At 55.8% G+C, this 15,622-nt stretch overlaps 1 protein-coding gene across 2 annotated transcripts; it reads right to left on the bottom strand.

Annotated features, from left to right (window-relative positions):
• Window positions 1-1,846: 1,846 nt before the first annotated feature.
• On the bottom strand, window positions 1,847-6,170 carry EGR3 (early growth response 3). 2 transcript variants are annotated; one of them, XM_044225155.1, is made up of 2 exons: window positions 5,990-6,170; window positions 1,847-4,698 (listed from the first exon to the last, which is right to left on the bottom strand). In XM_044225155.1, exons 1-2 carry the CDS (start codon window positions 6,141-6,143, stop codon window positions 3,689-3,691), a joined length of 1,164 nt encoding a protein of 387 aa, XP_044081090.1. In that variant the 5' UTR covers window positions 6,144-6,170; the 3' UTR covers window positions 1,847-3,688. The 2 variants fall into 2 exon arrangements, with proteins under 2 accessions (XP_044081090.1, XP_044081091.1); XM_044225156.1 differs by lacking the exon at window positions 5,990-6,170 and adding an exon at window positions 5,721-5,863.
• Between the last annotated feature and the right edge of the window lie 9,452 nt (window positions 6,171-15,622).

Genomic DNA, 15,622 nt, shown 5'->3' with positions numbered 1-15,622 from the left:
TCTTTAAGAGAACCGGGAGAAAGCTCTAGGGCTGGCCAATGAACTCAGTTAAGAAAGGGCAAGTTTCTCAGGGAAGAAAGCTCAAAGAGTGGGGGTGGCATCACCTCTAGGGGAGATAGAAGTCATAAGATGTGAGGGGTTAATGCTATATAAAATATTCCTTGTATGTCCTCCAAGTCTCAGAAGCATTTGATCCCGGGGAGTTCGTAAAAGCTGCTTTTTTTCAGCCAAAACCCTCTTTCCCAGGCAGCTACAAATAGTGAGGCCTGGAGAGTCCTGCCCAAGTGGGGCTGAAGTTGCATAATTTTTAAATCTGATTTTTCCCAATTATCTGACCACAATAGAGCTTCCAATCTCTCTGGTTATCTTGCCAACCTTGAAGAACCCTCTCTCAAGTCTCCACCTGTTTTTCAGGCTTCAAAAGCTGCAGCAAGAGCAAGAGCACTACTCGGTGTGGCTCTAGGGATTCCACAGGGTCCTGCTCTGGTGCTCCCAGAGCTATAGTTCAGCCACTAGAAGATCCCCGCCTCTGTACCCTCAATAGCCATTAGAAACCAAGGAGAAGGCTTCTAGAAGCTTCCAGTCACCAGTTCCAGTTCCCACGGGTTTATCTCATCTGCCTGCCTCATCTCTCTGGCAGTCTGAGACTCCCAGCAGCGTGGAGGAAGAATCCTTTTCTCTCAGAACCACTGTGAACCCTCGACACTGGGTTTGAAACAGCAGAGCCCATGTCAAACTCTGACCAGCTTTACTCATGATGCCAAATTCCAGGTCTCACATTGAGTTTTCAGAGCAAGAGCAACAAAGCCTGGCACAAGAACCTATCAAATCAACCTTCAGCCAAAAACAAAACAGGACAAAAAAACAGGCCAAACCAAAACTTTATACTATGAAAACAAGAAATAAAATAAGGAGATTAATAGGCCGGCTGATTGTCAGCAAACACAATATCTTTACTGTATTAGCATTTGCTCACAGTGCAAATGGTACAACATTACACCATTTCAATATTTCGGTTTTTAAAAATGCTGTTTTCATTAACTATATTATATTGGCATAACAATGTGACAAAGGAGCAAATGAAATGTTGGTGAAGAATTTCACCTTTTCACAATATCAAGCATATTTTTTTAACCTTAGTATAAGGTACTATAAATCCAAGAAATAAAAACATCCACAAAATATATTACATCTGGTTTGTCTTTTTCTAAGTACTCAACTTTATACAAAAGTCTTTCAAAAAATATCATTCCCCATAGGTTTTCCTGTTTAAAACCTGATTTTTTTTCTCTCAGTTCACATAAGTTAGAGTGCATTTTCTTTTGTTGTTGTTTTTTTAAAACATGCAGACATATAAAAAAATCTGGATAGCACAACCTTTTGGCAACAAAGTTATTTTTCTCTTAGTTTAAGCTTAAATGTCTGAGAACAGTTTTATTAAAACAAAGGAAAACTCAGATTATCATGCAGTGACATGCATAAACCAGAAGGAGCAAGGAAAAAATATTAAAGGATATTTGATTCCTCCTTCCAGCTTTGAAGTGACCAAAATTTTTGTTTTTAATAATCATCACATTATAAAAAGTATTCAGCAAAATACTGTCTCTGCAAAGAAAGATTTTACCCTTCAGCTGAAAAAATATGGGCCCTCCTGGCAAACTTCATCCTCTTCTCTCTCCTTCTACAAAAAAGTCCAAGTACCTGGAAATTCACAATCCCCCTGCTCTTTCATTTTTTCCCCTTTCACTAGACTCTTTTTAGTATTATTTATCCACCACCAAAGGAAACAAAAAACAAACCCAAAGAACAAACAAACAAACAAAAACCCCCGATGCTTTTTTTTCTTAAAAAAAAAAAAAAAGTGGGAAACGCATAAAGTGACTTTAAAAACAGACATTCTGTAAACTCCAGACCTTTGTTCCTTCTCTCTGGGCAGCTTAGTGACCGCAGGAGAAATAACGCTAAGAGGGAACAGTACATTCAGTCAAGACTGCTGGAAGCTGTGTCAGAGAGCAACCTTCCCTACTACTCCATTTCAAAAGAGTCACCCCTGTGTGTGGGGGGAGGAAGTGCTAGGGAGGGGGGTTGCCTGAGAAGAGGTGAGGTAGGGCAGGGAGAAAGTGAGAGCTGGGTGCGGAAAAGATAATGCCTCATTTCAGCAACAGGGATGAATGCAAAAATACCCCTATTTTTAGGGAAAATTTGGACAGAGATGTGTGTATGTGTAAATGCACGTGCACGTACACGTACATACATATATATGTGTATATATATACACACACACACCTATGTAGATATAATCTCATTGGTTAAATTTTTCATAAAAAATAAATCATTTAAAGCTTATATACCTCCAAATTCTCTTTACTCCAGTGCGCTGCACTGGATCGCCAAGTGCCTTGGAGATTTTATTTTGCTGAGAGAACATGTTGTGTGTTATATATATATGTATATGTATGTATGTATGTGCGTGTGTATATACACACACGCGCACACACACACACACACACACACACACCATATACACAGCTTTGAATTCTACCTGTTGTGTGGGCAGTGACAAAGGATGAAAAAATGAGCCTGCTTTCCCATCACTGAGGAGAAGGAGAAATGGGTATGAGTGAGCGAAAACAGAAAGATGGTGACATGAGGTGGCTGGTTGAGGCCTGCCTTTCTGCAAGAAGATTTTGAAAGAGATGGGAGAAGGCTTTAGAGAGAAGGGAGAGGAGGGGGGGAAAGGGCAGAGGAGCGAACTCAGCAACACAGCTTTTGGAAAGTGGGGCTTGAGGACATAGATCTGTTACAAGGCAGGTTTAGTGATGGCTGCTCCTTCTCCCCGCAGATCAAACTGCCCTGAGGCCTGAGAGGGAAGCGCTCGGAAAAGGAGGGGTGCTGAGGGGCCACCCCTATACGGCGGTAGAAGCCCCACGGCGGGCATCTGAGGCATTTCTGTAAGAAACATGATTTCCGAGCAGATGGAAGACCGTCTCCTCCGGCCACGTGCAGGCCCCCAACCTGGGACATTCCCCCAGCGGCCTGGGGACCCGATGTAGGGAAGAGTTTGGGGTGGACACAGCCCAGTTCAGCTCAAGAGTCTCACACACACATACACACACACGCACACACACGCGTGCGCGCGCGCGCACACCCACACACCCACACACATAACACTCACGCGAGCACGCACACTCGCGCGCATCCCCGCACGCAGGCGCGCGTGCGTGCGGCGGGCAGCAAGCTCTGCGCTTTGGTGCGCTCCTTACCCCCTCCCCCTCTCGGGTCTTCGAGGGGGAACCGAGGGAGACGTGGGGGGAACCGTGAGGTGCTTGGGTCGGGCGAGGCTTGGGCGGGCCCCGCCTTCAGTCCCCCGCAGGTCCTTGGCGCGGCCCAGCGACCCCTGGATCAAGACGATCCGCACTGAACAAAGCGGGCTAGACGCCACCTTTCCGCCCCCACGCCTTGGTTAAGGGGGGGCAACGAAGGGAGGGCGCCTCCTGCCCTGGCCCCCGACCGTTGGCCGGTGTGAAAGGGTGGAAACGGGGGACATCGAAGGGGAACAAGGGACCTTACGTCCATGGAGAGGCCAGGGCGCGGCCCCTGCGCCTCCGTGGCTAGCTTTCCCCGCTGCTTTCAGGCGAGCAGCTGGGAGACACTGCAGGGGAAAAGTGGGGATCTGGGGGCCCGAGCCTCAGGCGCAGGTGGTGACCACAGGGGCCAGGGACACGGGGGGCGCCGAGGACGCAGAGGGCGCACCCCCCTTCTCCGCCTTCTTCTCCTTTTGCTTGAGGTGGATCTTGGCGTGGCGCTTACGCTCGTCGCTGCGCGCAAACTTGCGCCCACAAAACTCGCAGGCAAAGGGCTTCTCGCCCGTATGCGTGCGGATGTGAGTGGTAAGGTGGTCGCTGCGACTGAAGCTCCGCATGCAGATCCGGCACTGGAAGGGCTTGTGGCCCGTGTGGATGCGCAGGTGCCGGGTCAGCTCGTCCGAGCGACTGAAACGGCGGTCGCAGCCCTCCGCCGGGCACGCGTGGGGCCGCTCGTGGAGCGGGGTCTTGCTGGGTCGGTTGGGATACTTGCGGGGCCGGATGGGCTTGAGCGTGAGCGGCGGCTGGGGCAGGCTGCCAAAGCCCGGGTGGATCTGCTTGTCTTTGAACGCCTTGATGGTCTCCAGGGGGGTAATGGGGGGCGGGTTGACCCGGATGGGGTCCATGCCCTGGAAGGGCTTGTGCTCCGGAATGGAGCCCATGTCGTTGGGGTGGTGGTATAGGTTGTAGTCAGGAATCATGGGGAAGAGATTGCTGTCCAAGGCCGGCTTGGCCGATTGGTAATCCTGGGGGGAATAGGCGAGCCCGGGGTTGCCTTGGGGGTCGTGGAAAGACACAGGCTCCGAGTAGAGATCACTGCAGTTAGAATAGGGGGGCAGCGCCGGGTACATGGCCTCCACGTCGCCCTGTGGCGGCTGCACCATGCTGGCCGTGGAGGTCTGCGTGCTGAGTGCCCCTGAGGCAGGGGGCACCCCCAAGATGCCGGCGCTCATGAGGCTAATGATGTTGTCCTGACACCAGTTGGAAGGGGAGTCGAAGGCGAACTTTCCCAAGTAGGTCACGGTCTTGTTGCCGGGGGCTGGCTGGAAGGAGCCCGAATAAGAGAGTTCCGGGTTGGGCTTCTCGTTGGTCAGACCGATGTCCATCACATTCTCTGCGGAGAGCGGGGAAGAGAGGGGAGGGGTGAGTGAAGCCGAGCCGGCTCCCGGGCCGGGGCGCCCAGGTCCTCGCCCAGGTGTGGAGGGTGCGGCCGGGTGGAGCGAAGAGCGCGCGGGGTAGGAGGAAAGCTGCGCCTGAGCGCAAAGCGGGCGGTGCCGCGCTCCCGGGCGCAACCTGGATACAGCAAAATACTACGGATCGGGGTGTGGAGTGGCGGCTGCACACACACACCGCACACGCCGCGCACACACTCACGTATCACACGCGCACACACACACACGCGCGCACGCGAGAAGCATTGTTGTTGTTTCCGAGGTGGGGCGGGCAGGTAGCAGCAGCTACAGGTAGTTTGAGACCCGGAGCGCGCCGGGCTCTCGCTCTCTAGCGCACGGAACTCGGCCTCTTCCCCTAGCCCTGTCCGCGCCGGGACGCGGCGCCTTTCCTGCCCCGACGAAGCCCCCAGTGCGCACCACGCCCGGGTCGCCGACCCGGAGCGCTCCGACGCTTTGTCCTCTGCGCGTAGAGGGGTTCTGCCCGCAAAGGGAGCTCTCCCGCCGCCTTCCCGTGCCCCAGCCTTCGCCAGGCCTGGAGGAGCTTTCGGCTCTTGCTGCAGGGGGGAAAGCCCAGCCTCAGCTAACGAGGGTGGAGGGCGGCCGAAAACCGGCCCGCGTCTCCATGGCGGGAGTGGCCGCTCTTCCTAAGCCCCGTGGCTGGAGGATCGCCCCCCGTGATGGCCCCCGCGCGGGTGGACCCCCCTCCCTCTTCCCGCCGTCCCCACACCCCCACGGCTTTGCTGAACGCCCCGGAAAGGCAGCGTCGCAGTACCTCTCCCACCGCGGGGACTCCACGCCGCACATGGCTCCATCCCGGGTGGGAGGCTGAGGGAGTAAGGGGGGAGAGCGCGGGTGAAAGGGACGCTGGGCTCCTCCCGGGAAAGGGGGCGACAGCACCACGCCTTGCTCGCAGCCTGGCGATCGCGCCCCCTAAGTGGAGAACCCCAGAGCCGCTCGCACCTACCTCCCTCTGGTCGGCGGCTGCCCCCACCCGGGAGAACCGAAGCCTCTACCGTGGCGTCGCCAACCGAGCCTTCCCGATCGGGGAGGGCGGGAGGAGTGGGTGGGAAAAGCAACTCGCCCCCCGGAAAATTCCCAGCGCGCCCCCCACCTCTTCACCCATCCATCCATCCATCCATCCATCCATCCATAGATCGCCAGCTCGTTCCCTCCTCCTCTTCCTCTCTTCCCCTCGGCTTCCTCGCTGCCTCGCCGCCTCCCCGCCGCCCTTACCTGTAGCCATCTGATTATAATGGGCTACCGAGTCGCTGCTGCCAGAGAAGAGGTTGAGCGCGCTGGGGATCTCCTCGGGGTACAGATTGTCAGGCAGTTGGTTTAGCAAACTGCTCATGGTCACCGGCAGCTTCTCGGCGAGTTTGCCGGTCATAGCACTCCCGAGCTGCCGCCGCCGCCACCGCCGCCACCGCCGCCGCTCGCTCCTAACGCAGCTTCCAGGCAAGCGGCATCCGAGAGGCGATCCGTGGTGCAGGGGAAAAGCATGCGAGAGGGAAAGTTCGGGGGGAGGGGGAGGGAAGAGGGGAAGGGGTGGGCCAGGGGAGGGGATCTTCTCTTTTTGGGGTGGGTGGGAGATAGGGCAAAAGGGGGTAATCCTCTTGGGTGCCTCAGCTGGTGCCGTAAGAGGCTGGGGGGGGGCGTGTGCGGGGGGGGTGGGGGGGCGGCCCGGGCTGGGGGAATCTCGGCCCGAGGGGGTTGGACGCGGCCTCAGTATTGATCTCACAAACAGATGCGCGCCGGCGGCCCCCCCGCCCCCCGTGCCGCCACCGCCACCGCCGCCACTGCCGCCGCCGCCGCCTCTGCCGCTGCTGCTGCCGCTGCTACCACCACCACCAGCCCCGCCGCTTCCTAGCAAGCTCACTGCTGCCCAAAAGCTCCCAGCCAGGGAACTCCACCAGCCTATTTATCTGAGCCCCGGGAAAGCTCCGTGACGTAGCTGCCCATATATGGACAGACAAAGCCCAGCCGAAGGGGCGCGACGTCACAATGGAAGCTCCTCACAATGGAACATTAGAAAGCAGGAAGCGGGCCGCAGCCAACATGCGGCGCCCGCAACGCTCGCGCACCTTAAGAAAATGAGAGAAAGAGAAATATAAAATAGAAGAATGAAGGAAAATTCGAGACGAGAGAGGAAAGAGAGAAGCATCCGATCGCAAAGAGTAAAGCGCTCGGCGCGGAGTTGAAAAAGCAGTAACTGCCTGTGTGTTTATAGGAGGTCTGCACTCTGGGAGCGCGCTGGTACCGCGGGGGAGGGGGCTGAGTTGTTTGCAAGTGGCCTCCAACACCCCGAGCAGGGATAAAGGGAATTGGAACCACCGGTGAGGTCCCTTTGCAGCCTGGGAACTTATGGGGAGCCCGGAAGGTGTGCGCTCCGACCCCGCTCCAGCCGCTCGTCTCGCATCTAGGACCCTGCCTGAGACTGACGGACGGGGAGCGCGTCCCTTCCAGGAGGATTCTAGCGGGCCAGGGGTCGCAGATCTAGTATCCCCACCACGTTCTGGAGGCTCTCGCTCTGATTCTCCGCCCACACCCCTGCCGCTCCCTGGGGCCCTGGCCCTGCGCTGACTCCCCGTCGAGCGCAGCGGCTGGAGACCTTGATGGCTAAAGCGTGGCTGCGTCGGAGGCGAGAGCCCCGCGCTTTTGGGGTCGGGAGTGTGCGGTCTGGGTGGCAAAGAAGTAGGAATGAAGTTGAGGGGATAGGAAACATGTGCACCAAATCCCTGATGATTCTCTAACGGTTCCAAAGCACCCCTTTGGCCACGGGATGGCAGGAGGGCCCGGCAGGCCCGGGCGCTGTCGCTGTCTGTTGCTGCCTGCGAAGGGCCCGCCACTGAGTTGCAGCAGGAGCAAGCCGAACCCACCGTCTCTGAGCCACCTCCTCTAGTCTCTGCCCTCCCCCTTGCCTTCCACAGGGCTGTCCCCATCGCTGCCTGCCGGCGCCCTGCAGTCAAGGGCCTCCTGTTTGCCGACCGGAACGCTGTCACCTCCCGGAGTGGCAGCAGATCCCGGGGGCGGCTGCTACGTTCCCCGAGGCCTGCTCCGGGAGCGCGCGCGGCCGGGCCGCGGGAGAGCTGGAGGAGAGAAAGGGAGCGTGGGGGAGCGACCCCGAATCACACCGGCACCGGCTTGGCGTGGGAGGATTCCCTCCTCGGTGGCCATGTGGGCGCGGTGAATCCCGCGTCCCCTCCTTCCTTCCCTCCAACCGCCTCCCCCCAACCCCGTGCGCTGGGGAGTCGGGGTTGGGGGAACGTGCATTTCTCAGGGGGAGTGGGAGTGTTGACAAGGAGGAAGAGAGGATCCCCGGGCCTCACTCCGTGGGAGGGCCACGCGGGCCGGGGACGTGTGGGAGGAACTCCCGAGCTGCTCATCGTGGTGGGGGTGGATGACAACCTCGCTCCCCTCCCCTCGGCTCCGCGGAGAACCGGGGGAGGGAGGGCCCGGCCTCCCCCAGATCTTTTCTGGTTCTTGGGAAAGGAGGGATTCCCGCCGCCCGCGAGCCCCCTCACCCCACCCCACCCCGGCCGCGGCTCGCGCCAGGCTCCCCACACCTATACAGGGGAGGCGCTGCGCCCCCGGGCTCTCCTCCGCCTGCGCGGCGCGGGGAGGGAGAGCTCTGCGGCGGTCCCCGGCTCCGGCCGGAATCAGGGCATGCAGCGCCTCCCGCCCCCGGCTCCCTCCCTAGGGGGGCGAGCGGCCTGCCCGGGGGCGTGGGCGGCAGTGTGAGCCCGGCTGGGCGGGGGAGGGGCCCTGGCGGCTGCAGGGAGGGTCGCGGGGCGGCGGGCCAAGCCGGGAAGAGCCATACAAGGAGCGGATCCGGTGACGCGCCGGCCGCGCCCCTTCTCCTCGATTTGGCTGCTGATTCCGGTCCCCGGATTTGCATATTTTGGCATCCAGTGGAAAAGGAAAGAAGAACGGAACCCGCAGCCTTTAAAGGAACCGCACAGACTCTAGCGTCACCTAGAGAGGCGGTCTGGGGGGCGTGAAAAATGAGCCGGCGGCTCGGGCCTCTGGCCGCAGAGCCTGGCGGCAAGGGAGAAGCGGGGAGCGGCGGTGACTAGAGATTGTCGCCTGCACCTGGCCCCTCGGCTGCTGCGCGGGCACCGGGAGGTGGCAGGGGTCTCCGCGGGTTCCTGACAGGGGCCAGCAGACGCCGCCGGGGCCGCGGCCTTGGGCGAGCGGCAGGCCACCGTACAGACTGCCACTGCCCTTGTTTCTCTGCGCGAGGCACAGCTCAGCCTGCGGGGGTGGTGGAAAGGCGGCGGGAGACCTGCGGGCGGTCCACCTCCACTCCTGAGGACGCTGCCGCGATGCACCCCCTCCCTATTCGGCCAGACCTCTACCCAGGAGAGGAGAGTCGAGGAGCTGGAAACCCTAGTTGAGGCCGATAGCGGCCCACGTTAGGGAAAACAGAGGCAGGGGAAGAATTTGGGATCCTTGAGAGCTTCCAGGACCCCAGAGACTGTGGAGGAGTGAGCCATTGGAGAGATGGCCCGGAAACATTTCCAGGCTAGCTGCACCTGTTGCACTCAAGAAAGGAGAGGAGGGAGGAGCAGAGCTTGCCCCCCTGCTCCACCTTCTGCTTACCTGTTGGTGAGCTCGGATATGAGTCTTTGGGGGCAGATTCCCTCCCCCCACTTCTTCCTACTAGTTCTTGACAAAGAATGGGTACCATCAGTTCAATTAAATAAGTATTCATTAAAACTTCGGTGTGACCTGAAGCAAATTTCGGAATTTCTTTCTTAGCCTCAGTTTCCTTGTTTGTAAATTGGGGTAATAACAGTACCTATGGCTTAGGAAACTTAAAATGAAATAATCCTCATACTTAAGCTAGCCTCCTGGCAAGCACTCCATAAATGGCAATTACTATCAGTATATATATTCTACCCACCCCCCACCCCCCACCCCCGCTACCATGCATCTTATGTGTGAGCATAAGTGACCAAGGGATTAAAAAGGGCCAGGTATCCCACATCCATGTGATCATACACAAGAAGCATGAAAGTTTATTATTTAGGGGGAAAAGAAAGTCTGGCTTGCATGCCAGGTACCTGCTGGGCACTGAGAGATGGTTAAAGAAAGGTCTTTACTCTGTGGGAGCACCAGCCCTGGGTAGCTTGGGGGGGGGTATGAAGTGGGTATGGGGTGTTTGGAATGGTTGCTTATAGACTAATAATCTTCCTGTCTGGTTGCCAAGCCTTGAATTCAGCATAGAAAAAAAGCTTTCCTTCTTCCCTCCCCACTTCTTTCTCCTCTCCCTCCTGAACAGGGGCTGAGGTTGATTGTCTCCGTTTTATTGGCGGGCTCAGGTGAGAATGCCAAGGGCCTAATTACCTGAACTCCAAGCCCCGGACTTGTTGCGGAGCGAGTAGGCACTGGTTCAGGGCATCCTCAGCCTGGAGATGGTGAAAGGCAGGCCCAGCCCCTCTGCGCTGGGGCCAAGGCCGCCCAGCCCCTGGCTGCTCTCTCCCACGGAACCCAGTTCTCCTTGCCAGCTGCATTCTGGGGACTGCTGCTGTTTATAGGGGCCATTGGGATGCTTGTCTTGGTGGAAGGATAAAGGGAGGAGTCAATGTAACCCTAGGAATTCACCCCCGAAAAAGGCCAGGTTGTTGCTCTGTCTTGGTCCTTAGTTCTGCAGTCACCTCTGAACTTGAGTGCCCCTTTTTGCTACAGATATCCAGTCCTCAGCAGTCTTACAATAACAGACCCACCCCCCCACTGCCTATTAATCCAATCTGGGGTGTTAGCAATTGTTGCATTGCTCTTCCCAGAGGCCGTTTGCATTTTGAAAGAAAATGCTTAAGAAGGGTAAGAAATAACCCAAAGGAATGAAGCCCTTTGCTTTGCATGATCCTTGGAGATAGTAGCCACTCAGTGCTGGAGGACTGTTTGACTGTCAGTAGCAGGCCCAGTGACAAGCAGCAGATGTCTGGCCTACTACAGAGTGTCTGGCGTTCCTCACATCATTCCAGACACTTGTGTACAAGGCCCACTCTGGAGGGATTGCTCTGGACTGACCCTTGCCTCAAGGGTGTTCCATTGCTTTCCATTTTGGGGTGCCCCCCAGGATGTGCACAGGAGACAGACAGGTCATTGGTGGACTCTGCCTGGCCAGCTGGGTATTCTCGAGGTCATTGCTATTTGTTTGATCATGACAGCCAGCTGAGGCTAGGTGAATTTTGCCTAGAAACTTTTGGAGGGCAAAGACTGTAGACAGCCATGAAGACTTTTGAGGGTGTGCTCCTTCTGAAGCCACAGAAGTTGGGTCCATGGGAGCCCTGTGGACATAATTCATTGTCTTCATTCTTTACAGCAATCCAGTGAAAACACTTTTAGGGCTGCCCCCTTAACATTCAACCTTAAAAAAAAAAAAAAAAGTAGAGTCCAAGTTGTTCATTGGAAGATATTGGGCCAAGAAGTGGCCGAGCTGAGATTTGAACTCAGGGCCTTGTAACTCCAAGCTACCTACTGCTCTTCATCTCAGCCTTTGTCCTCATCATGCCTGTCAGAGAAAGAAATGAGATGGCAGAGGTGGGTAAAAGGATGGATAGGTATACAACTTGTGGAGAAGGTGATGGATAGAAGAAAGGTTCATTGGAAAGTTGCCTCCCTGCACCCACTTGGACCCAGCATGGGGTGGGGGAGGAGTCCCTACCCAGGGGAGAGTCTGGGGCTAAGCACTCAGGGAGGTTGGGGTGGTTGAGCAGCCTTTCCGCAAGGCTCTTAGGAGGTGGAATGGCCACTGTGCCCCTCTCTGCCCACATCCTGTGACCCGAGTTGTCTCAGGCCACAGGGGCCTCTCCACATCAGTCCAGCGCTTCCATTTTGAACACCTGCCTCTGCCCCATTTCGAAGTAACTCCATAATTATATTATGTTGAATCAGGATGGTTTTTGATCACACTTCCAGGAATTTGGGGGTAAGTCTGGTGACCAAAAGGGAGAAAGTCTTGTTTCAAAATAAATTTGCTGGGAAGGAGCCCCTGGTTGGTCCTGGAACCCCCTTCTTCGACATCAGTCCAAGGCTGCGAGCAGCAGCCACAGAGGTGGAGAGGACAAGCGTCTAGGGCAGGGCTGGGGTGGGGGAGCAGGGAGGGAAGGCAGGTCTCGTGCCAAAGGCAACACTTAAAAGAATTTGCTAGATGGTCAAGTGGAAGGTGGAAACAGGAGTTCTGGATTCTGACGTGAATTACCTATGTGACTTTGAGTCAGGCTCTCTTGTTCCTGGGCTTCTGGTAGGAAGTGGACCAGACAACCCACCCCTAAAGTCTTCCTAGTCCTGTTAATCCACTGTTTTAGGATTCCACTGTACAAAAGGTTGGGAGGAGACATGTTAGTGTTCCTAATCGAGTTTGGAGTTCTATAAGGCTTGTCCGGGATCCCTGTGGAGGATGAAGCATGAGTCAGGGCGTGAGGCCTTAGGATGGGAACTTTGCTGTGGTGGCTTAGGGCTTCATGGAAGGTAAGTGGAGTCATGTGCTCCGAAGGCTTGTCATTGCCCCTGGGGGCCGAGGTGGGACAGCCCCCTTCTCAACTGGGAGGGATGGTATCTCTGTAGAAAGGACTCTTGGGGGATGGGGCTTTTTGAAAAGAGGAACTTTGTCATCTGAAATGAACCAGAAAATGTGTGAGTGTGAGGGGACAGTGGGGGAGGCAATCAGGGGGAGCAAAGAGAGAGAGAGAAACGGAGAGAGAGAGATGAAGAACAGGTTCTCTCCCACTTTCTTGCTGGGCTGCAGCCTTTACCCATGGAGCAGGTGCTGGATTCCAGAGGCTGGGATGTTTCTCTCCTCCCAGCCCTGTAAGATATGCCTCAGGAAACCAGAGAGCTGGGGTTGAGATCCTCTCCCCTTACCAGGTCCTTGGCTCAGGACCCTCGCCAGCCTTAAACAAGGGAGCCCTTTGCCTCCTCCATCAAGGTGAGGAGTTGGAGACAGACTTGCGTTCTTTTTGGCATTTCTGGACAGTCAAAACTCTGGGGTCTGGGAAAAAGCAGTGAGTGACTCTTCTGGGCCCAGAGTTTGGGCTCCTCAGTTGTGTTATCACCCTCTTTCACCAAGATGGCTTAGGCAGGGCTTCCTGACTTTTGTCATGCCTTAGCTATCCTAGGAAATGAAAACTCTTTTTACAACACTGGGACAAAGGACTGATGCTGCCCCAGGACCTTTCCCGTCAACTTGAGGGCCAGGGGAACAATACTGGCCAAGTGGAGCCCACTGGAAGTCTGCCCATCAGCTTGACTGATGGCGTGAGTTTCCCTGACAGGGCTTAGGACAGATGGCCAAAGGGTAAGGGGCGTGATTTCTCTCTCTCTTTCTCTCTCTCTCTCTCAGCCACTGTAGCATTATTTGGGCTGTTCAGAACTATTTGCACCAAGATCACTCAGAAAGTTACAGGAAGACAAGAGATGGTATCTAAGCTCCCAGAGGGCAGGGACCGAATCTTACTCCTCTGCCTCCCTAGCACTGGTCCCAGGCCTGCCCCGGTGGGGGCGCCATACAAGCTTATTGACCCAATTCAGGGGCCCACCTTGGTGATTCTGAAACCTGGTTTATTTGAGGAACAGCCTGATCCACTCAAACCTTCCCACCTGAACCCCCTCCCACCCCCGCCCAGGACAGAGTACCTCTTGTCCAGCAAAATTCCATTTTGTCAGGGGAGCCCCTAGGTCTGGGACTTAGCTCTCTTGCGTCAGTGAGGCAAACATCTAGGAAGCCCTTCCTTTGTACTGTTTTTGGAGGGAAGCAAACGTGAGCCTGGGCTCCTGCTGTTTTTCAGGGAGCATAGCGGCTTCTAGGGAATGAGGAAGGAGGCTGCTAGGAAGGATCATGCAAAAGACATGCTAAGTGTCTCAAAGGAGCACAGACAGGGGGTTCAGAGGCAGAAGGACCTCTGTGGCCTGGCAGGAGAGATTTGTCCAGGAAGAGGGGAAGGCCTGATGCAGGGTGGGAGTGTGGTGGTCCTGAGACCCATAGTGAGGAGGGGAACGGACAGGAGGGGAGAGAACAGGAAGGGAGAGAAGGGGAGGGGGATTCTGTGTCAAGAGCTATGATTCCCCCCCCATTTTCATTCAACTTTATATTCTTCATTTCTGGAACTAGAACCCATTAGCATTGTCCTTCCAGAACTTCTCAGAGTACCTAGCCTAGGCCTGATTATGGTTTCTTGTGTAGGTGAGTGAGGAACCCCGGAGAGAGAGAAGGGAGACAGTCCTGAGTCCGGATCTGCTAGATCCCATGAGACATTCGGCATCTACTAGAATGTAAGCTCCAGAAAGTTCCATAACCCTCACTGGGTTATATGGGTTATATATGGCCAGCGAGAAGCGGGCTTATGGGGGTGCTCCATACGTATTTGTTGAAAAATGAATGTGAAGACACTCTTTCAGGTCCCATTTGTGATCTTATTAGCAGCATTAGGAAAGAGGGCTAACCCCAGGTGTGAAACCAGGAGGAAGAAGGAGCCTGGGGAGTCCAAGGCAACATGGGTCCCAGGCTGGGGGCAGGGTAGGATTAATCATACATAAACTCAAGTGGTAATAGCCCCGTTAATTGAGTGGTAATGATCCTTGGCATTTTTCATCTTCAAAGTGAGGAACAAACTGTAATTAATACTCCAGCCACCCGGGGGCAGGGTGGGGGGTGGTGTGGAGAATCTGGAGCTGCTGCTACTCAGTCCGGGAAACTGAGGCACTGGCAGTGAAACTGGCTAGGAGAGTGGATACAAAGCCCAGGAGAGGAGCCCAGAACCTTCCGGGATGCCTTGAGCACATTGTGAGGTGTCCCCCTCCCAATCCCAGGCAGCTCAGGAGCTGAGATCATGAATGAAGAGGGGGCACTGGGCATCCACAAGGGGCAGAGAAAGAAGTCTCAACCTCCGGCCTGGCCAAGGCCCATCTGGTGTGCTGGTGCCTTGGCCCATGAGAGCCAGCCCAGGCCCAGGTTGAGCCCAGAGGTGGCCTTGGAGTGGCAGGCGGAGCAGTGGAAGGGTACCCTGGAGTCCTTGGCGCCCAATGGCAGGCCTGCTTGTGGCATACTCAGCGTGAGTCACCAGCGGCTCCGAAATGCCTCCCAGTTTCCTCATCGCAGTCTGGCTGCCCTGAGCCCCGAGGGAGTTTTTCATTAAGGTGATTACCCTGCCGTCATTAAAGGGCGGTAAATATCACCCAGGGACGGAGGGCGCGCGGCTGCCTGTGAACTGCAGCCTGGGTTCACAGGCGATCCCTGCCCCCCAGCCCACTGCTGCAAGTCTGGGCCTCATGGCCACCAGTTCGAATCCTAGGTATCTAGTACCCAGGGCCCAGGAGCTAGCCCCTGGCTTCTGCGTTCCCAAAGGCCCTAATGCCATCCTGTTTCTTTGTACCTCTCACACCATGTTGCATTTTCTTTGAGGAAGGTTGGGTCCGTCCATCCCCCAGTTCAGCCCCCACTCACTCAGGAAAGCCTCCTCTCCTGGGAGACACCCCTTCCAGGTGATGATCAGATACTACCTCCAGATTGCCACCATCCCCACTACCTTTTTATATTTATTTGTTTAATCCTTTGACAAATGTCTCCTCCCACCTCCCAAAGGTTCCAGAAGGGCAGGAACTGATTTTGTATTGTTTACTCTTGGTGTTGTCCCTCTCTGTCCCTCGTCCCTCACCCCCGGCCCACTGTCTCTCCACCTATCCCCAGAGTCTGTTGTCTAGCAGGCCTCCTTCCTTTGAATGAATGAGTCCCCACAAGGCAACAGAACTGCTTGACGGCTCCCGCCCCTCTGCCCAGTTGTTGTCGACATGGGACAGTGGTGTCTTGTGCGCCTACAGTGTGTCAGGCATGGGGAATGCGGCAGGGAGGTGAACTTGGAAGCC

Source organism: Neovison vison, chromosome 11, assembly GCF_020171115.1.
Source record: "Neovison vison isolate M4711 chromosome 11, ASM_NN_V1, whole genome shotgun sequence".
NCBI lineage: Eukaryota > Metazoa > Chordata > Mammalia > Carnivora > Mustelidae > Neogale > Neogale vison.
This window is presented reverse-complemented; position numbering and strand designations above follow the sequence as displayed.